Source organism: Neopelma chrysocephalum, unplaced genomic scaffold, assembly GCF_003984885.1.
Source record: "Neopelma chrysocephalum unplaced genomic scaffold, ASM398488v2 Primary Assembly neopelma1_77, whole genome shotgun sequence".
Lineage (NCBI taxonomy): Eukaryota > Metazoa > Chordata > Aves > Passeriformes > Pipridae > Neopelma > Neopelma chrysocephalum.
Window position 1 is genome coordinate 5,010,343 of NW_020897738.1, and position 23,104 is coordinate 5,033,446.

General features: G+C 41.7%; 1 protein-coding gene across 1 annotated transcript in view; it reads left to right on the forward strand.

The window, feature by feature from the left end:
- The first annotated feature begins 849 nt into the window (after positions 1-849).
- TMEM132C (transmembrane protein 132C) overlaps positions 850-23,104 on the forward strand; it is a 203,100-nt gene continuing 180,845 nt past the window's right edge. The window contains exon 1 of the mRNA XM_027689249.1: positions 850-971. Within this exon, the coding sequence (XP_027545050.1) occupies positions 926-971 (46 nt within the window). The 5' untranslated portion in view covers positions 850-925. The remainder of the gene's footprint in view (positions 972-23,104) is intronic.

Below are 23,104 nucleotides of genomic sequence, written 5' to 3' on the forward strand. Positions count from 1 at the left end.
CAGTTGAAGTTATCCAGGATACCCAGGGGAAAGCATGAAATTAAATGAATAGGGATGAAAACACTGCCTGCGATTTCCGTTTAGAAGATGGAACCGAATATGGGCACAAAAAAAGCAAAACAAGAGCATGAGGAGGCGATGGCAGGGCTGAGCCGGGTGGAACACAGGTGGGCCAACCTGGTTCGCAGTGGGTTTCCCTCTCTCTCTGGAGGGAAACGCTCACAGTGAGGTCTCGTGTTTTGACGGGGCTCTTTTCTTTCGGTTTTCTGTTTTTTTTTACTGTACGTTGCTTTCCAGCGGGGCCGAGGCAAGCGGGAGCGCGGGGCTGTGGCGGTGACGCCGGGGAGGAACCTCTCCCCTCCCCAGGGCCAGGGCTCCCCTTCCTCCCGTGCCCGCCGGGCAGGAACCCCTCATCCCTTCGCCCCCTCGGCGCCCTGAGCCGCTGCCTCACCTTATCACCGGTGCCGGGTCCCGCTCCGCCGCTCCCGCAGTCCCCGTCCCCTCACGCCCCCTGAGGGTGGGGCCCGGCGGTGCCCCCTCCCTCCAGCCCGTCCCTCCCTCCCTCCGCCGCGAGAAAAGTGTGTGAGGGAGCGCGGCGCGGCCGCGGCCCCGCAGACGGGCGGGGAGGGCGCTCGGGGCTCGGCGGGGCAGCGCGGCAGCGGGGGACGCGGTTCTCCCGGATCTTCTTCCCCCCGCCCTTCGCTCGCAAAACTTTTTTTCCCGGGGAGCGCCAGCGGTGCCGGGGGCACCCTCGGGGCGCTGCCGGCCATGGGCACTGCCCGGGGGTAGCGCGGGCGGCGGGGCCGGCGCGGGCTGCGGGCGGAGCGCGGCGATGGCGCGGGCGGAGGGAACGCGGAGCTAACGGAGGAGGAGCCCCCGGAGCCCCCCCCCGGGCCGCGCCGGGACCTGCCCGCGGCCCCTCGGCATGGCGGGGGCTGCCAGGATGCTGCTCGGAGCGCTGCTCTGCGGAGGTAAGCGGGGGGCTCGGCCGGGGAGCGCAGCGCAGGCACCAGTTGATCGCGCACGGGCTGCGGCGGCTGCAACTCCTTCCTCCCGAGCGAAGTGTCTTGTTGCCCGCCGTGTGAACTGAATTACCCCTTCCTCCTCTATCCTCTCGCCTCTTCCCTTAGATGCTGCCGCTGGCTCTGCTTGATTTCTTGTGTTGTGCTTTGAAATTTCGCTGCCCACCCCTCCCACCCCCCCTGCCTTCCAATTTTCTCTCTCTCCTGTTTATTTTAACCATGCAAGCTTCCCTTTGACTAAGATGAGAAGCGGGGAAAGTTTCCTTTCTCTCACCCTGAACGATGGTGATCTTTACAGATGCATCTTAATGACTGCGTTGTGTTAAAGGAGCTTCTCTGTGGGAAGGGTTGTCCCAGTCCCAGCTTGGAACGGAATTTGGGAAGCGGTGAAAGCTCCGAGAGCGGTGCATGACAGTGTTTAGGAATAGCCTCCTTTGAATTATACCGGAGTTGCGCGGTGGTAGCTCCAGAGCCTGAATAGAAGCCCTGTCACCTGGACCGGACCAGGTGCTTGTTATCTTGATTAAAGGGACAGCTGAGGAGCATGTTTGGCTTAACAGAGAGGTCATTTGAATGACCTGTTGGCTTTTCTCATCGCTGAACTTCTGTGATCAGAGAGTCCCTTTGACAAAGAGAAATCTTCTCTGAAGTGATTCAGGGATGCAAATAGTGCATGATTCCAATAGGGGTTTCTGTGCAGAATAGAAGGTGACTGCTGTGTTTCAGCACTTCTTGTTTTCTTGCTCAGACCATGATGGTTGTGGTTATTTTATTAAAACGTGCCCTTCGCCTTCTTTTCAGGGGGGAGGGGGGGGCATGGTGGTGGAAACTTATTAAGCTATCTGCAATTCCTGCTGTCGTTGCCATTCTTAGGAATAAAAAAATAATTTTGCCTTTTATCCTGCTGGTATTAGTGGTGCTCTTTGACTGCCATAAGAAGATTACTCCTAAAAGAATCTTCATTGTTTAGTTTGGTCCAGTCCTGCCAACCTCTCTCCCAGGGTAGTTGATTGTAGAGGCAGCCGTGAGAGATACGGAAGTATCTCAAGAGTGAAGCAAGAGCGGAATCAGTAGCAATTCATAAAGAGACTTTTCCCACCCCAGTCGGCAGGGAAAACAAAGTACTTGGCAGAAAATTGCATGGCCTCTTAATGCCGGTCATTTTAATGTACATTAAAATTAATGGACGTCCTGGTGACTTGACATGCTCTGAAAGTGCTGATGTGAAGAATCTAAAACACGGGTCTGTGTTTTGATTGCTGTAGCCTGGAGGTGAGAATTATATCAGCTCCGTGCTCACCTTCAGAGACTGCACGGGATTAAGGTTTGTAAAGAGAGTCTGGCATTTTCTGGGGCAGCTTTGGCAGTCACAAATGCATCCTCTCCAATAAGCGTTTGCATTAGACTTAATACATGAGTTAGGCACTGATATATGAATATTTTCTTTCTGAAAATATTAGTATAAGAGAAATAGGAGGTTATGCTGCTTCTTAAAGGTGGGAGAAAGTGCTACAGTGGGAATTCATAAACAACCCAGCCTCCTCAAGCTGTTTTTACTCCCTGCTGGAACCTGGATCAGCATTGACCCAGCCATGCTGTAAAGAAGTCAAGAGTGGTGCCCCAGCCAGGCCCTGCCAGCAGCTGCTTCTCGGGGCTTCGGGGCTGTGCTCTGTGAGAATAAAAGAGAAAATATTACTTTCCTTCAGGGAAGAAAAGCAGAGCTCTCTCAGCATTGCTGGGCACTGTATGATTTCAAAAAGAGCCAGTTAATTAAACTTATTAAATAAGGTGTTTGTATAGTTTCCTTGTGAGGCCTTAACGAGCATTTCATTTGCGCTCCCCTCGTGTATTTGCACTCTCTTTGTTGGTGTGTGAGGATAGTGATTGTTCTGGAGAGCTAAAGTCCAACTAAATGAAAGTCACTTTATAGCTCACAAGCGAAAACGTTTGTAAATGTGCTGAGAAACTTACTGTTATAGACAAGTTGTCCTTTGCTATTTAAAGAGCTATATTTACTTCTCTAAACTCATTAGCATCTCCTATCAGGCTTGAATTTCTAAGAAAATTCTCCTGAAATGTTGCCTTAGGCTTCAGTGTGCCATTATGCTGGGGTTATTATCTGGCCAATAATGTTAATTCATTCAAACTCAAGAAAGAAGCTTGGCATTTAATTTAAGCCATGCCCCTAGTCAGACCAGGATGTATAAAAGTCAGTGTGCAAAAGTGCTCTTGCATTTAGGTACAAGCACATGTTTTACATACCAATTATTGGATGCCTGTTCCCTGGTGGAGGGTACGTGTGTGAAATCGTATTTACATAAGTAAATCCCAAGTGTATATATATTCCTTTCAGGAAATGACCTCTTTTCAGCAAAGTGCTAATGCATGTGCTTAAGCCTCTTTATAGGCTATAGGAGGTATTCACGAGCTTGAAGTGAGATTTATTTATTTATTTATTTATTTATTTATTTATTTTAATAGCTTTCTTGAATCAGAGCATAAACGTGAACACCAATGTACAGATTTACTTTACTGTATAATGAATAGATAACTGGAAATCCTCAGTTCCTTATTAGCCGTGAGCTAGAACAAGGCTCACAGAAACTGGAACTGCAAAATCCAGTAAGCCCTAAAAAAGGGTTTAAGGATGCACAGCCAGAGGATGGATTGGTTTGCACAAGGAGTAAATATGTGCAAGAAAGTATTGAGCAGAGATGTTAAAGGGGCATGGAGTTACCAGAATTTTGGGTGCTGAAGTAGTGTTTGAACACAAATGCAAGCACAGCTGTGCACCCATAGGTTGCTACAGCACCTGCCATGGATCTACCATCCTTGTACCATCCTTGTTTTAGTTACAGTGCAATGGAAGCTGATTGAGGCTCTTCATTTTGAATGTTGATTCATTCTGATTTGAAATTAATCAAGCAGTGAGGGGGTTTTATGTCTTATTTTGAAAGTCCAGTAGCATGGCATACCCTACTGTTATGGAAAACTTCCTAAATTTTCATTTTTTCCTTAATTTCATCATGTTAGTGCTAGCTAAGAAGCCAGCAGGAACTTGCATTATGTTAAATTATAGCTGCGTGGAGTTTTTATAAGTGGCTAATATCTCTTCTGGATATAACACTTTCAAAATGGAGATAGAGCTATTAATACTCCAATTTACTTTGTTTTCATATGTGGTAGTAGATCCTAAAGTTTATTAGGCACTGTACTTACCTAGTAAAATACCCAGCAGTTGTATTACAAATGGCTGTTCAAGCATGTTTCTAAATGCATGACTGTGGGTTATAAAATGTCATCCCTGTAGTTGCTTTTCTAATGCATAAATATGTGCCTGGCTCTTGAATCAGGGAATCAAATATTTGTATGAAATAAGGTAATAAACAGCAAAATGTTATGCTTTCTTAAATGGCCAAATATTAGCAAGTATTGACAAACTGTGTTAATTGAGATGAAAAGATGGGGGGTTTATTGTGAATTGGGATTTAGTTGTGTAGTTTCTTAAAACTGCTGACAAAGTAGTAGTTCAGCACCACTGGAAAGGTGACTTGTAAGGAGTAGCCAGAAGCTCTCTGAATAATGGCAAATTTGCCAGGAGTGATGGAATACAAACTTTCCTGGGTAGAGTTTTCAAGGTAATGCCCCTCTGCAGGAAATCTCTCAGAGCTGTTTGCCACTGTGTTAGGGTCATGCCTATTTAAGACAGTCAAGACACAAATAAGTGAATGAAAGTCAGAAATCTTCGGAGTATGATCATGCCATTGAAGAGGTATCAGATTTCTGGTGCTGAATCCCAGTTTTCTCCAAGGCTTTGGTAAACTCTTGAATTTACTCATAAGCTGCATGCAAGTTTGTGCTGCCACACTGAGATCCTGGCAGTGGTTCACATCTGGCAGGCTCCACTAGACGTGTCCCAGCTACTCTGAGAGAGAGACAAAAAGCTCATTATGATAAAAGATGGAAAATAGCAACAAGTTGAGAGAACTTCAGTGTGTAAAGACGGCGACTGAAAAGCATCTCATGGCAATGTTGGAAAGTTAAACTGAGGGTGTAAGAGAAAGCAAACACAGGTTGTGGGTGACTTAAAATAATACTTGTCTATGAGTTTGAAGGAGGCATTTACTGTACAGGAGAGAGATCTGATACCAAAGAGGGCAGTGAAAGGCTGTGCAGCAGGAATGGGACCTGTTCTTTACTTTCACTGTCTTGCTGGTTTTGTTGGTCATCTCCTCCTTTGTCTCTTACCCACTGTGATTGTCACTTTGTTGGTGAAGGACTTGATCCTGTTTTGGCCACTTTGTCCAGTGGGACCTTTCTGATTTGTTTAGTGTCTAAACAACACAATGATACAAATACAGGTAATATTTTGTGATGCTACAAGGTGTTCACTTCAGGTGTTTGGCTGTAATTTGACTTGTCTGTCCTTCATAGTCATTACCCATAGCTTCCTGGCCAGAAAAGTTGTTTTTGTCTCGTTCAAACTCTTGTCCTGACTTGCTCTTAGAGGCCTGAATCCTTTATATTTTATTCAGCCTTCCTTACAGACTCAGTACCCTGGCAAAACAGTTTCACAGTGTTCAGCTCTTCAAGCAGTTGTACTGTTTTGTGTTCTGTGGACTGGCTCAGGCTCTAGTGACAGATGTGACCCCTTTGAAACAGGGACGGACAAATGGTGCATTGAAAGTTCAGAGCTTCTGCAGTCTCCTCACTTAGAGGTATCTGGTAAAAGCCTGTGGATGCATCTAGCTTTGGAAATAATTTCAGTCCAGTAGTGCCTGTGCCTGTTTTAGTTAGCAAATGGAAATACTCTCCCTTTATCTATTTGTTCACATTTTTTTGGGTCAATACACAGCCTCAGGTCACCATTTTTCTTTTCAACTGTATCTAGTGAAATGACCCAGTGAGTCTACTCTTCTATTTTCTTTGCTAGTCTAAAGCATATTAATCTGTTGAGCTTGAAGCCCATAAACAAAGTGTCATCCTCATCACTGAAATTACTGGCATCTTTGCAGCACTGGTCAATTAGGGGAACTTTTCTTTAGGGAAGTACATTTTGACTAAGTGGTTCTTTGCCACTACACTTAAGAAATGTGCTAATGTCTTACTGTTGCATCACTGACATCTTGGGTCAGTAACTTTGTGCTTGGAGACAACCTTTTGTGGCACTTTTTTTTTGCTCGAATAACAGAGATCATGATAATCAGAGTTCCACTGTCATTATCAAAAGCCTTCTCTTACAACTGCAGTTTTAGCAGCTTGGCAGATGTAAACAGCTACAGGACTCAATGGACACTTTTATTACATACTGCTGTAAGAATTTAACCTGATTTTGCCATCCACTAGTGTTACAAGTGCCATGTGTAAAGTCAGACATCTTGGGTTTTTTGTTAGATGTTTCTTCTCACATCAGATTTTTCATGTTGTTCTACAATTGTCATAAAGTTTCTATAATTTCGTAGAGGTACAGTGTGAAATTTTAAATATTTTTATCTTAATCACTTTAATGGCTGTTGCTGCCAAAATTTCTGCTTTTGGTGCTTTTAGTTTTATGTTTCTCTTTAAGACCAGGAATCACCAACCTGCTGCAAGGGGAGCCCGTAGGTGACTTGCCCTTTTCAATACCATGAAGCAAACACTAAACCCCAAAACAGTGCTTAGGATTTTGACATTTCTGTGAAAACTTTTTGAAGGCAACTAAGAAGGTCAGGGAAAGTTGCTTATTTATGAAAAAAAAAAAGGACTTTGAAAAAAGTTTATGCTTTTGGATGGAAAAAAAGACTTAATGGTCTCCTGAGCACATTTAAAAGTGGTTTCTCTGTGCCCAAAGAGGAAATCTTAAGTAAATAAAAGGTAAGCTGATATCCCCTGGTGCTGATGCAACAGAGGGGTTGGGCCACCAGGTTCTGCTCGTTGGCTGCAACGAGCAGTCACAGAGTGCAGATGTTGAAATATATCCACCAGTACATATAATGTTGTTATTACTTATGTAACTGCTGTATTTTTCTGCTTGATAACACTTTTCAACTAGACAGTTCTTCATTTGAAAACACTTTTGAAACTGATATAATTTACAAAACAATTTACTTTTAAAATTGGACTCGCATCCAAAATTTCCTTAGATGATTTTGTATTTTGGTGAAGTTAACTATTTCACATAAAGTTATCATTTTGACTTCTAGTAGATGTGTTCAGGTACAAACTGATAATAGTATAGCCACTCTATGAAGCACATTGATAGTGCTTTTCTATAATATTGTTTTGAAATTGCAAAAATGAACCAACTGCAATGAAAAGATTTGCCATTCCAAATGACTTTTGAAAAGCATCGTAGCTTTATGTAACCATTTAATTTTTCTCCTCTGATTAAGAGTGAAAGTTAACTTCGAAATGTTGGTTTCTGCCCTTGTGAAATTCCATTTTCCAACCAGTTCAATTGCCTGAGGGTGCTGTTCCTTACCAGCTGGAGCCAATGTAAATTGATGCTGCCAGGTTCCTGCCCGCTCCCAAACTGAGCAACCCTCGTTTTGTGCCAACCCTGGAGTGCCTTTAATTCCTTTGTAAGCTGCTTCAGGGAGATAAAGCACATAAAATACAGGTTGGTTGTGGTTTTTTTTTATAAAGGGTAAGTTTGTATCACCTTGGGATCAACTTACTGCTTGTATAAGCAAGAAAGAGGATGGACCCAGTGGGGGAGGGACAGCAGAACTAAGTCGGCTGCTGCAGCCCAGCCCTTGCAGTGGTATGGCTTTAATTTGTCTGTGGGACCCTCTAGTCAAAAAAAAAAAAAAGAGATTGTTCTGGGAATTGCTTACTTTTATATATCCAATGCAGGATATTAAACACTGAGAGGTTAGAGAACATGAGAGGCACTCAGTAAACGATGGAGCTTTGATTTCTGAGTTGGGTGTTTTTTCTCATTTTGCTGATTCTGTGTCATTTAGAACAAATAAAAGTGAGGCTTACATTAATATACTGCCATTTCCTCATGCAGGTAAAATGGACTTTTTGATGCTTAAGATTAAACTATTTTCTTGAATTCAAACCAAATACATGCCATCACCACCCCCTCAACAACAACAACAAAAAAGCCCAAAGCCTGAGTTTCTTGAACTTTTATTACAAACAGGATTGCTAGCACTAGTTATTAGAATTGCCATTAAAAGAGTTTGGGGTTAGTTTCTTATAAATTCCCTAACCATTAACTGTTTCAGCTAAAATATTCAATGCCAGGCATCTGCCTCTGATTGAATACACTTTTTTCTTTTCCAGAACTTCAGCCAAGAGTTCAGTGGTTTAAAAGAACAGATCTGAAGGGGAAGGAGGAGGGGGAACTCTGGATTTTCCTTTGTTTAAAAATAGTTGCTGACCTCTTGTTAGAGAAGCACTGATACCCTGATGAAACGTGCCAGGAGGAGACTTGCTGAGAAAACAGTCCATGGTGGGTTTGATGGGATGTCAAGGTAGCAACATTTGAAAGAATAATTTTGCTTATGACAGGGAAAAAGACTTGATGTGTCCTTACAACTAAAATCTATGACAACTGCTGTGCACTGGGCATATGCCATAGCAGGGTGAGCTCTGCTCTCTTTACAATTCCATGTGTTCTTCCCAGAAGTCTGACCTGGGCAAAGCACAAGAGCTGTGGGCAGGGACGGTGTCCATCCCTGTGCTGTTCATGTCCCCTTCCCTTGCTGCAGAGGAGAGTTCTGGAAGAGGAAACTGCTTAATTGGAATAAAGAAAGGACAAAGCTGAAGCTTTAGGTGGGGAGTGAAATTCAGAAAGGAGAATGGTGCAGGAAAGTGAACATTGGCAAGGTCAAAGAATCACTTGGGGACTGGTGGGACAAAGAATCGGGATTTCTGGGTAAGGAGGAAGATGACTAGTTGGGGGAAGGGTGACTATGGAAGGTGGTGTGGAGGAAAAAGTGAGGATGAGGGTTTGCAGAAGGACAAGAATCTTGGGAGAGAAACATTGAGGAAGGATCAAGGTGGTTTAAAGGAACATCTCAAGAAGGTGAGGTTGGGACTGGAGTGGCAAAGAGCGGAAATATTGGGGAGCATGTATTGTATTTAGGTCATGTGTTGATGGAAAAAAGGATTCAGGCGTGAACACCATGAGTATAGAGTGTGGTGCTGGGTTTCTGTCAGAGCCTGGGATGCAGGATGCTTTCCAGGAGCAGTGATGTGTTTTATGTGGAGGAGAAATAGAGTTGGACAGGTGGGCACAGGCCTTCTGTGGTGACTCCTGCTCCAGTGCTTGATGAAACCGGGTGGAACCTCCCTCTTGCCATCAGTGGGTATGGAGCCAGGCCCTACTGCTTCCTGATTTAATTAACAATCTTAATTCTTATCTGCAGCTGAATTACTCTGTCAGTCTTTGTAAAATGCCATGAGATTTGTGTGAAGCCTGACTGACCAGTGGCCTGTATTTACCAGGCTGTTAAAGCATGTTTTGTTCCATACAAACATCCATACAAGTCTCTCATCTCCAGCCATCCCTCTTTTGGTGGTGTGGGTGTGTGCTGATGGAAAAAGTAACTATGCCTTATCCACCTTTATTCTTTTAAACCTGATTCATTTTTGCACAACTTGATGTGTTTGGGGTTTTTTTCTTTTCTTTTTAATTTCATATCTCTGTAGAAAGAGCCAGAATGTTTGATTTTTTTTTGCTCTGTAGAATCAAATGGCCTATCACTCAGCTGGCATGAAATAAAGAGTAGCAAATACAATAAATAACTACTGTGGAGAAGGTAATATAGTATTGACTTCTCAATACCTGTTAATTTTCACTGATCAGAACATCAGGGAAGAGGGAGATGGGATTTGGCTGCCCCTTAGTGAGGGTGGAGACCTACTTGTGAATAATATCATCCTAAAAGCTCAGGAGGGTTTCAATTTTGCAACAGATTTATGTAAAATCTTGTAGAGGATCAATTTGCACTACGCTTTAGTCATATTTCCTGGTAACTTGGTTGTTATTCCTTGCATTTCCACGCTTTTAGTGATGAGTTTAATGTAGGATTTCTTTATCTCCTTTGCTCTTTTGATGGGTGCCCTGAAACTTGATGTGTTTTGCAGCTCCAGGTGTGCAGAATCGAACTGTTTAGATGGAAAAGATGCTTCTCTTTGTGTGTGGCTGTGAGTTGGGATTTGGACTTGTCACACAGCTAGAAAAGGCTCTACATTTTCTGGAGACAGTGTCTGTGCCATGAAATGCTTGTTCAGTGAATTTCTACGTGACAGGCTTTAGCTCTCATAGCCAAAGGGAGCTGCACATAACCTAAGTGTAAAGCCTGTGCCTCCTGGAAAAGCTGCTGTGACATTGCATCAGTTTGACCCATGACTGGGTCTCTTGTGTCTATCCCGGTATGTCTTTATTGCATATTTTCAAATCTTAGTCTTCTAGATGACAAAGTGTGCTATTAGAAATAATAAATTGTGTTTTATTTGGCAGAGTGACCAATTGCTGTGTTTTCCATCTTTCATAGGTGCTCAAAAAACCCAGCCTTTTATGAGGAATGTTATTGAACTCATAGTGTTTGAAATGCCTTTGTGCTTCTGTTGTTCATAATTATCCCATTGACAATTCCAGAAAGAAATCTGTCAAAAGAATTCAGAAATAGGGAACACTCTTCCCATATATTTGTTAAGTATGCCCTCTTATCTTTCCATCTTGGCAAGAAAAGGTTTATTTTCACGGGAAGAGCAAGGAATTGTAAGTAGTCAGCGTTGCCTTTTTTCTGTAATTCTCTCCCCAGCTGTCTGTGCAGATGTGAATGCTTAGGTATCATCTCAGATTTAACTTGTTCATCCATCAAATGGGAATGACTATAGCACTTGATTACCTTTTTGTTATCGTGTTGTGGATAGGAGAAATATTTTCTTCTTTGGGGTAAATTGCAAGTTCTCTTTGCAATAGTATCTGCAGCTGATTAGATGGATTATTGCTGGTTCAGTTTTATCCAGGAACAACCCGACCTTGATAGAAGATCAGGATCACATGATGGTGCTCAGCAATTCACTGCAGGTGCTCATTAGTCATATTTTCATATTGATTCCATAAGCTGATGTGTTGTGCTTTGGAATGTCAGCAGACTGGTCAGAGGAATTTTTCCAATTGTATGTGACATAATGGAATTAGGATATTCTCTTTTTCCCTTTGGAGTGTCACGAGCAGTCTGGAGATGAAAGGAGGGTGCTGACTGGTCTTGAAAGACAAATGTGGGTCTGGAAACACCTCTGGTGCCAGGTCCATCTGGAAGGTCTTTATTGAATTATACCCTTATTCAAAGAGCCAGAACTTCATGGTGTTGCCTTGGCTATTTCACGGATTAAAGTCGGATATCACTGTATTTCAGGCTCAAAGCTTCACAAGTCCTCAAAGCTTCAGGCTTCCATTGAACTTTAGTCTTGGTTTTGAAAATTCATTTAGAATTAAATTAGGTGTGGTGATGAAACTGTGGCACTTTAATAGGAATCATCAGATGACATTTAACATGATCATGTAGTGCAGTAATGTCAGAACTGGTTTGAGGTAAAAATCATGCCTTTAGGCAATATTGTTCAGGAAAGTCACAAAATGCAAATAGTTTCTTTGAAGAGTATTTACACAAGTTTGCTTTTGTTTTATTTGAGGAGAGGAAAAGGATCCACTTTTGTCAGTAGCACAGATGTGTAAATTTGGGGTTGAATCCACAGTTCTGAGTGCCTCTAAACTTTTGGATCCTGATCTAGACCCTGAGATGCATCTCTCAGCTTGAAATCAATTCAACAGTGGTCCAAACCCATTTAAACTTCAGGAATGTTCTGACTTTTTTTGTGCTTTGTGGCTCCTGCACCTCCTCCCTTTGATTATCACTTAATATAAGGTGGTGTCAGGTTGAAGCCTTGGGTCACTAGTGCTTATAAGTTCCTCTTTGTAAGTCATTATTTTATGACTGTGGGCTTTTCTGAAATGAAATATTAGATTTTTTGTGTTATAGAACCTGCACATGAGTAACTGCCAAGACACTGTTAGCTGATCAAGTTTTGGCTGTTGTGTAATGAAGCAAATCCTGCTCCGTGGGCCCTGTCATGTCCTACAGGAATTGCAAGTGAAATCCAGGTTCTACTTATTTCAGTAGGAGTCTTGCCATTCATCAAGGTTTGGATCCACGTGTGTGTTGCTCTGTATATTTATCTAACAGGTCCTGGTTGCCTGGTCAAGTCTCCAATCTGCCTCATTTTGCCCTGCAGCTTCTCATGAGGAGAAATGGGTTTGCTGCAGGGGACATTCGTAGTGTTATTCACAGACAAAGAACAGTTCTGTATAGATTCTTCTTTTTCAGCACTTATATTCCTTTGTTGGAAGATGTTCAGGATGCCAGGTATAATTTGGCACTGCTAGACCCTGTCAGAGCTGAAAAGATTCAGTGAATTTCTCCTTTTCTGCTAATTAGTCTGTTTATAAGTGATAGGTGCAATTCAAAGAGTTCTGTTTCAGCATCCTTCAAGGGAGGACGTTTGAAACAATTCATCTGAGTTCATTTGTTCAAGTCATTTAAAATACATTTAATCCACATTATTTGGCTGCTACAAGTAGAGGCATTTTAAATGCACTTATCCTTGGTTGCTTCTGTTAGTTTTTACCCCTAAAGAAATATGTAACCAGAATTTTCAGTTACTCTGCCCTGTGTGATAGAGTTTCTCAAGGCAGAGAGAAGCTCCGATGTTTTGGTGGAATTTTTGCATGAAGTTTTATCAGCATAGCAGTTGTTCATTTCATCTGTGGGTTTCTCAAGTAATAGTTTATGTAGTGGTTTCTGTCTTCATCTAATGCTGAGAACTCCTGAGTGTCAGCATTCTTTCCACCTGATATTCAGGGAGGGTGCAAAGAAAGGATAATATTTTCATTAGCAGACTGTAGAGTTTGAGTGGTTTGGTTCTTACTGGTACTTGGGGCTTAAAACTCGATTTTGGAGTGTCAATATAATTGTTCAAGTTCTTGCTACTGGTGATCAAGTTAATGGTCTCTGTTCAGGAGGGTGATTTGTGTGACCAAAGGGAGATGTCTGCTGTGAAGTGAGGGGATTTGCTCTCTGGGTTTCAGCTGAAAGTGTTGCTTCTGTCTTTGACTGTGGTGGGAACAACACCTTATCTCTACACAGATGTTGATGTTACAGCATTGTAATTACAGGTGAGCTTAATTCACCCCACAGAGCCCTACTTTTCAATGATATCTGGGCCTGTGGCTTCTGTTAAGTGGTCAACACCTTTTGGAAATCCATCCTGTTTGCACAGATTCAAACTCTAACTTCAGTGTAGAAGTTAAGATCCTAAATTACTCTCTGTTCTAATGATCACAGAAAGTAAGAAATGCTTCCAGATGATGATTTCATGTGGTGCTTTGACTGCAAAAGGACCTTTATTCTTCCACCAACAAAGTCTTAGACAAGTAAGTTAGTATTTCTGTGCATCAAATGTTAAAGGATGAGGCTGGAGAGCTCCCCTTTGTGTTACCTGTGCTCTGTTTTGTGGTTTTGGTTATCCAAATGTTACTCTAATATATGTCATCCAACCTTTAGCCTCCTTAGAAAGCAAGCTGTGGGTTGCCAGCCTATGGCTTTATTAATGTCTATTCATCACTGAAGAAATACACTTGGATTTGTGTTGAAATTTAAATTCTATACTAACGTGGCACAAAAGTAAATAGCACTTCACAGAAGTACAGGGTGAATATGCACACACCACACACCCCTTATAATTTTGAATTTTGGATTTTAGCTCCTCTTAGCTGAAAATGAAGTCAAACAGTGTGAGCTTTTGGGAAACTGTTTTGAAGAAACAGAAAATGCAAACCACATGGTGGACTTACAATGTGAAGATTTAGTGAAGAAATCTTTTTTCATTGGAAAAACAAACTAGTGGGTTTACTAAGTGACATTTCAAAGCAGTTTGAGATGAAAGGGCTGTGGCCTAATTCATTGCATATGTGATATTTCCTAATGGATAGGTGTTATATTGAAAAAGAAGTCAGGGAAGTGCAGTAAAACTGAGTTGTTTTGGGGTTTTTTTTGTCTGAAATGGTAGTTTAAAAATGAAATCAATCCCATTTTTCTATCTAAAAGGTGGCAGATATCCCTGATCAGAAAATCACATCTAGAGTGACTGTTCAACACTTCTCACTATAAAACCCTTTTAAAACGGGACTTTCTCAAGCTGTAACAGTTTTAGCTGAGGTTTTTCATGCTGAATGTTTTCTGACTGATTTAGAAAAGTCTCTGTGAAGTGGTTCAGTTGTTTCTGAGAACAAAGCCAGCTAGAAATCCAGACTTGTAGCCAGCTAGAATCATTTCCACGAGCAGCACTAGTTGGGTTAAATCCTCTGATTTTCACTGTTGGAGGCAAAGATGGATGGTGTTTCCCTTAATCTCTCTTTCTGAAGTGATGATGATGTATGAATGCTAGCATTCATTTTTACTAAGTAAGATTCATGACTGCAGATAACTCCTGCAAACATGTCCCTGCATTATAAAAAGGCACATAAAAAGGGGGATGAAAATATTTTCGAAGCTTTTGGTCTAATTCCATGAAAAAAATCTATTCAAAGTTGCCAGACTTTCAAGTCTGAAAATTGGATTCAGTCTATTCCTAATGCAGAATTGAGATGGTGGCAGCAGCATTGCTCTGAGAATGTTGTCCTTGGGGAGCACTCTGCATCTGGGACACCAGAGCACATGGATTTCCTTGGATATGATCTTCTGCAAGTGTCAAAAGCCATCATGGGCCCAGTTTCCAGGGCAAAGCCTCTCAGATGCTCTGAGTGCCTCCTTTCTCTGCTCCTGCTGAAGAGGAGGAGGAGGAAGCAACCTCTGGGCAAGGCAAGGGTTAAGGAACAGGTGGTTATCTACAGGACTGCTGTCTCATTTTGTTCCCAGGATGGATAGCTTCCTGGGAAAAAATCCCAGTTTCTGTACTGAAGGAGGTTATTGTGTCTGGGTTTGTGCTTGGTTTGTTGCAGGAGCTGGAAGGTGTGTTGATATAACGGGTTAAACTTCTGAATCTAAGGCAGAGGGACTTCAGCATTTTTGAGAATAACATGGCTGTTGCTGTTTTTCATACTCTGAGTTGGTGACAGCATCCTAGAACATATTTTTAATAGCCCTTCAAAGACCACAAGATTGCATTTGGTTTATGAGAACAAACTACAGAAGGGAAGATAAGCAGAGCATATCTGGTTCTGGGCATCTTATGTTCCCTCTCGGAAACTTCCCTTGGCATTCAAGGCTCCTTTTTCTGAATCCTTCTTTTATCTTCCCTTGGTGTAGCCAGACGTGCTGGATAAGTTTGCAGGTTAACTTGGTGTCTCACGGAAGGAACAAAGATTGTAGAAGGATGAAAAGAAGTTTAGTGACACTTTGGGGAATTATATTCTGTTCACGTTCCTGCCACAGAGTTAGCACTATCCTGGGGAAAAAAAAAAAGGCATATTTTTGTTATGCTTTCATATTTTTTTATAGCTGTCCCTAACGCAAGCAAGAGAGTTGATCAGAACTTGCACTAATACTGAATTCTTCAGAAAATCAGGCCGCAGGTTTTCTAAATTAAGCATCTGTATTAGCAGATGCTTCTGAGAGCACAGCTACTAATTTTGCTGCGCCGCAGTTCGCCCTTTTAAAAATCATGGAAAATTCTGTTCCAGCAAAGTGTCGTGTAAGGAAATGTATTGATATTTCTGAAGTGTGCTCTACAGTACCATGATAAGCTGCATAAAAAGTTTTACCAGAATCTTCATAATTGAGTGCAACCCTTAAATACTGTCTTGAATTGCTGCGTGGGGTTACACATAATGATAAAGAAATGGTGAGCAGCTGTCTGTTGTGTCAGCCTTGCTCAGAAGTGCTCTGGAAGAAATAAATTGTCACTAAAGGCTGTATCTTAATGCATATGTATGTGGGGATGAATTAAGTTTAAGTCTGGATTTCCTTATTACTTTTTTAGTGCTTTCCTTGGCAAACTTCACATTCTTTTTTGTGAAGGAACCTTCTGGCTCATTGTGGGCTATTCCTGCTGCTTTTAATATCCTTTGAGATTGATTCATGAAGTGCCAACATCTTGAGCTGTGGAAAAAGGGTAAGAATCCCAAAGAAAGACCCTGGATACACGAGAATAAATTTGAACTGACTCTTTCTGTGCCACTTTGATCTGAAAGAGACATCTTGTGATTCAAAGAACCTTTGCCGTTAACTGAGACCATGAATTCAACCAGTTCCATTTTGATTAAAAACTGATAGCATTAGCAAAATATATAAAGGCAACATCTGGTTCAGGTTTGTTGGAATGATATTTCAGAAAACTAAGAGAGGTACCTCTGGTAACTTTTGAACGTGTCTGTGTGTGATAATGGCTCGGTGGGAGAAAAATCTCAGTGGGTAGATGGGCTCAAGAACACTTTTATATTACATTTTAAATTACATTTACATTGTATATCACATTCAGGTGATTAATGTCCTGGTGTAGGATAGGTCATTGTGTTTCCATTTTGCTGTCTGACAGTTCAGCACAGGAGAACGGAGTTGTGAGGAAACAAAAGAAAATGGAAATGAAGAGTTTAATGGAAGGATGTTGGAATACCTGGCAGACCTGTAGGAGATGGTGGTGGACCCAGATGCCACCAGCCTGGAATGGTGCATGTTTTTAAAATTTACCAATCATAGAAGTCTTCAATATTTTTTTTTTGTGGCTTTTTGGCTTCTTTTCATTAGGTCTCTCAACAGAGGGCAGGAAAAAAAAGAATATCAAAGCCATGGTTTCCTATAAATTAGTCAAGTGGCCATCTTTGACTTGCTCTGTGGGCTCTGAGTTGTTTCAGGAGGATCTGCTTCAGGAACACTTTTATAAAATGGCTCTCAGTAGCCTTCTGGTGAGATAGAGCAGCAGCAACTCCAAAGAGTTTATCACAAAGAAGTGATAAAACTTTGCCTCTTACCTGCGTAACTTCACTGACCTGCATGAAAAGTGATAACAGTTTCTCCTGGGCATATCCTGAGAAGTTGGGATGAAATGGAATTGTGTGGCAACACAGATGTTGAAGCTGCAGCTCAAGTCTTGATCTTCCCAAGTATAATGATCTTGGTATTGGACTTGCAGCTGATGCACTGCAGTGGCTGGGACTTTGTGACTTTAAGTTCAATTAATGCTGCTGTTCTGTAATAATTCTTAGTTACCTTTGAGCAGGTCCCTTAGTGGATTCTTTTCAGCTGATTGGAGTAACTAACTGAAATGTGTTATTTTAGAAGAAGAGGACAAAGTTTTATGCCTGAAAGACAACACTGGATAGTGATTGAGGGGATCTGAGATCTGACTTCTGGAAGCATCCTTGTTTCTTCCTTGATTATAGCAAGTGCTGAAGGAGAACCTGAGTTAAATGCATAGATTTAATGAAATTATTGGTTTTATCAGTTCCCACTTTACTGCAATCCCTTTTGTCACACTGCTTCCAGACAAATTATTTTTTTCCCACCAGATTTCAGATGCTGTAGAATCCCCTAAAAGCTCTTTGCAGCTGTCAGGGAATGAGGATTCAACACATTGCAGAAAAGGCTGAGCATGTTGAAGGTCAAGGGTGGTATTGACCTGTGGGATAGATAAAAATATTAAAAGAACCTCTCCCACGTTTGATCTAATGCCTTTTTTTTTTTTTACATTTGTATTTAAACTTCTTTCTAGGCTTCAACAACAAAAGTCAGACTTTTAGCAGGAATATTTATAAAGATCTTATTAAGCTATTGACAGTGAAGCTGAGAGAATCCATTTACAGATTTTTTTGAATGTGATGGGTAATGTTTTGAGAATTCCTTTGTCTGTTCTATGAAGAAGTTCCTCATAGTCAGCTTACAGAATAAAACTTTGTTCTTTGAAAGTCACAGTGCTAATTTCCTTCAGTAGGTAGCAGAAATACGGTTAAGACACTCTATTAATTATTTTTTTTAAAGAAAGGGAAAACTAAGTGTAGAGAAAGAAAAACAGAGGTGTCCTCTTTTTGAAGTCTCACAGAAGTCTGTTCATTGGCTGTAGACACTTCCTAGAGTGCCTGTCAGTGCCTTACATGATTATATTTTCATGTTTGCTTACACATCATCAGCAAACTGTAGTGTAGGAGATTCTTTAGTTGATAAATCAGACTTTTATCCTTATATCCTTCATGCAAGAGAGCTTAGCTGGAAGAAAAATAAATATTTTTTAGGTTCTTTTGTTTTCACTGTGTGAACACGGACAAGTTATTTGTAGTTCTGAGGCGGTTTTTTTTTCTGGGATCTGTTTTGGTTTCCTCAGGAAACTTACCTTATTCTCTTTTTTTTCCCTGTTAAATGTCATCTATTAAAAAAAAAAAAATCTAGGGAAAAGGTGGTGTTCAAATAATTGTAACTGAGAACAGAAATCTGTAATTTAGGCAGCACAGCAGCACAGTCTGTGTTTCAGAAGCCTTCCTTTAATAAGCAGAAGTGACCTGGAGGGTTTCTCATAAGTTCAGTAAGTGGTGTGATAGCAGAGGTTGGAAGCATTGTGGTGTAGTGTAAAACCCAGAGTGAAATGCAGAATTTTAATGCAGACAGTGAGCCCTGGAGCTCTGCTTCGTTCGGGTCTGGAACATGATCTGCAAACAGCACGTGGGGCTCTGTCTGCTGTGTGTGCATAGAACAGCTCAGTGCATCCCCAAAGCAGCAGCAGGCAGTTTAATTTGCTGTTCCTGCTCAGACAGGCTGCCCAGGTCCAGCTTAGATCCAAGTATGAGCACACTGTGCTTCTCACCCATCCCTAGCCCTGCTCTCAGAGCTGTGTAGGTACAGCCAGGAGCTCCCAGTTCTCAAGGTAAGTCCACCAATTCCATGCCCACGGGTAGCAGGTGCAGGTTTGGGTTCTGGCCAGATCATCCCTGACAAAGGACAAAGTTTATTGGCTCTTGTTTTATACGTTGCTTGGTTTCTTTAAATGTTGCCATTATGTTGGCCAAGTTCCCGTAGTAAATTATTTTTATGTATCTAATTCATTCTCAATGGAACAGACCAATCCATTAAGGATTCTGCACTAAAAACTGTAGCTCATTATGCGTTCTTGTGGTGTATGACATCAGTAGAATGCCACAAGTTAATTACATTCTTAATTACAGCTTTGTATTGAATTAGGGACCTATTATACATAGAATAATTGAAAACCTGCTGAGATCACGTCTGGTAACATCTAATTGTATCCCATGATTTTTCCCCCCTAAACTTTAAATAAAAACTGGCATTTCATTTAGCATGGTTTTAATTAATTGACATGAGAAATGTAATTAGAGGCGAGGCAACGGACCAACTATCTCAAAACAATCACTCAGAAATTAATCATATTTTGGGGAACAATTAACAGTTTCCAGAGGAGAAGCTATTCTCCTGCATTTCTGGAAAAACCTTGAGCAGGCACAACTGAAGAGAGGACTTGCTTCTCTTAGAAGAAATATTTGAATGTTGGGAGTGCTCTTTCAACTTGAGGGAACTCGACCTGCTTGCAGCTTCAGGCACCAGAAGCCTAAGAACGGCACAGGAAGAGAACAGAGATCTGATGATTTTCCCAAGTGTGGAGAGGGCCAAGCATGGCTGTACTGTACCAGGAGCAGAAGAGGTTGCTGGTGGCCTGAAGGGCAGAGAATTTCTTTCCCAGTTTTTATTGACTCCAGTGGAATTCCCTGCTACCTGCCAAGAGCAGAGGAGCTGCCCCTCAGCACCCGTGAGAGCTGGTGGCGAGTTGGACTCGTTGAGCTTTCTGCTTTTGTTTGCCAGTTCCCACCTGCTTTGCCATCCACCATCCAAAGAGCACTGTTGCAGGTAACAGGAAAAGAAATTATTTCCTCTTTTCTTTCCTTCTGAACACGTTAGCCCTGAATATCTTGCCCTGGGTATCAGGGCTGAGTGCATAGCTGAGTTAGGCAGGACCTGGTGGTGAGAATGGTGGTCAGGCAGTTTGACCGACACATTAAGCATCTTTTCTCTTTTTGTGTGATAAAAATCTTGTCTGTGATCTTAAACAAAACTCCCTGGATTTTTAAGAAGTCAGCTAGGAAGGAAATGCTACTGAACAGTGTGTTGAGTGACAGAATTTCTGAGCCTGACATTTACTCAGATTTGGGTCTGTCCCTCTTTTTCGCTTTCCTTTTGTAGAAGCCTTGAAAGTTGTTTGGGTTTGTGTTTTGCTTAACAAATTACTATGTTTTTCTATTGGTATTTTTCCACAGAGACAAAGCCTTTCATTTAAATCAACCTGCAACAAAGCTTTAATTCCAGGGTGAAGAATAATGTCCTTTGGCTGTTTGCAGAAAGATTTATTTGTTTCAGGACAATCCGTTGTTATTTCCTGTGTGCAGCCTGACTTAGAGGATGGGATATTTTTCTGTTTGATATCTCTAAAATTAATGTGCACATATTCAGACCTGCCTATACATAAATATGCATATGCTTTGTTTGTAGATGGAGAGCATATGCAGGGGTAAAACTGCTGTGTGAGAGCAGGTTTGAGAGATCTCGCTGTGCTTGGACACGAGCAGAAAAACACTGGGAACATCAACTGAAAACTGGCTGGCAGCCACAGCACATAGAATGGAGGGAATGTTTGCCTAAAAGACTAGATTGTGTCAGGCGTGACTAAGCAGGAATTTTAGCTAAAATGCGTTAGCAAATTGAATGCTTAGAGCCAAATGAGAACGTTCATGGTCTTATCTTTGTTCACTCGAGACTGGGTTTGATTTTTAATATGAAAATCAATGGAGGGAGGGAAAGGAAGTTCTGCAGAGTGTTTCTTGATTTTTAGGAATGCTGATATAGGTGACTGCTGACTATTTTGCCATGGCTCTGTTTACATTCCTTCTGCAATATGCATGGCCTTTAATAGCCTGTAGCTCGTGGGGCACTGGGCTGTCAGGCAGGTAGTAAAATACTTTAATTACCCCCATGCACTAGACAGAGCCAGAGAGGAAGGGTGGGACTGGATGAAAGGAGTTCACTTCAAGCTTACTTTCTAATTGTCAAAAGAATGATAAACCATAAATCCTGACTATTATTATCCTTCCTTTCTCCATGAATGGCATTCCTTATGGAAAGAGTTCTTGGGGTGTGTGCAGTCCGTAGGTCCTGCTCCTTTCTGAATCACTGAGGATGTGGGAATGGCCACTGCAGAGTGATAACTTCATGGACTGTTACCCAGCAGGTCAGATAACACAGACCTGAGAGGGGAAGAGATTTCCCCTCCCCTTGGTGTAGGTATTTTTCTTAAACTCTTTTCTTCCCTTCAAACTCCTAATTTCTTTTTTTTTTCTTGACATCAAAACTGCTTCCTCCCGGGTTAAGGTCTTCAGCAGTTAAATTGTGCTCACGTTGAATAAATGAGAACCCCTGGTGCCACAAAGTTTCTGAAACGCTGTCTCAATTAATTAATAAACAGGTAGGAAACTTTGCAGAAATACATGACCTTGCCTGCTCAATCTTTTTTGCACTTTTTCCTTTGTGGACTGCTGTGTTCTTTCCTCATTACTTTTCTCATATTATCCTTAGTGCATAATATGCAAATCAGTGAACAAATCACCATATTCATGTTTCTCAGGTACCTGGGCTTTTGGCAGGTCAAACACACCTGCCTCTGGCAAGGTTTGGGGAACTCTAGAATGTGGACAACAGGGCTGCTGGAGGCTCACAAACTAGTTAAACATTAATTCTCCTACTGCTTTGTTCTAGCACTGTGTTCCCACATTCTTGGGAATACAGGGAAAAGAGAATTTAATAATGAAGCAGATATGCTGTGGTTAAAAAGAAGAGGGGGCTACTGGAGCCAGAAACCATGACCTGCCACTGAGTGCACTCAGCATAGCCTAGAGTGAACAGTTTCCATTGTGTCACTGCATGGAGCTGGGATAGAGCTAAAAAATTGTTTCTGTGCTAGGAATAGCATTGGAGTTGTGTTGCAGCAGTCAGTTGGTGGGAAATGATGCTAGAAACTTTGTGCAAAGCCTGTGTGTGGGACTCACGTTTCCAAAAAATGCTCACCTCGTTTTGTGAAGTCAGGAAATACATTGTTAGGGAGGTTGGTTATGCACAAAACGTGTATTAGAAAATTCCTCCCTGAGATTATGTTCATACCCAGGCTGTTTGGGCCAAATGGATGTTGTGATAAGCTTTTGAGGGCAAAAAAAAAAAGGGGTTCAATAGGCTGAATTGGTGAATTTAGTGAACTTATCTTTTCCTTGATGTGATTTCTGGCAGATTCCTGTCTCCTGAAGGCTGGAGAAGTGGGCACATGAAATGAACTGACAGTAATGGGCAACCGTCTGTCTTCTCATCTCCCTCCAGTTTTGCTTAAGCCTTCCATTTTTCAGTGATAATGCTAAATGAAGTACGAGTTTGGACAGCAGCCAGGTGTCAGCACATGGCAGAAGGTTTTAATTCTGCTTTTAGAAACTAGATAAGTGGTGTGCTAATATAAGCTAATGCAAGCACAACCTCTCTTCTCAGTTGGACAGCTTGAGAGTGAAGATGATCATGACACTGCCATGTTGTAGAGTGTTGTGTTAGAGCTTGTTAAAGCTCTAATTATTACAGCTGTCTCTGTAACACGCTGTCTCGGTGTTATAACATCTATTTGATTATATGCAATGACAGAGCAACCAGATAGCATTAATTCCCTGTGACGCTTTTTGTCTCTTGATTATGTACTTTTTTTTTTCACGATTGTGTTCAGACTCTGACACTGCTCAGGATTCGTAACTGCTGTTGCCCTTTTCCATCCCCCTTCCCAATTCCAGCACTGAAAGCTGTGTTTCTGAATAACAGGTTGTGCATTTAGCTGCTTCCTCTTTGAGATTCCCTAATTTCTTCAGATGCACTGTGGCCTCAAAGTGTGCTGTGGCTTGTGCCCGGTTCAAGCTGATTATGCTTGTGCTCTGTGCATTCTGATGATCAGTGAAGACATCTGGTTTCAGTGAAGAAATTCAAACCAGAATGCCTCTGAGTGCACAAATGGACTGAAATTAGTGTTTTTAACATTAACTGCAGCAGTGCTTTTCAGCCTTTTTT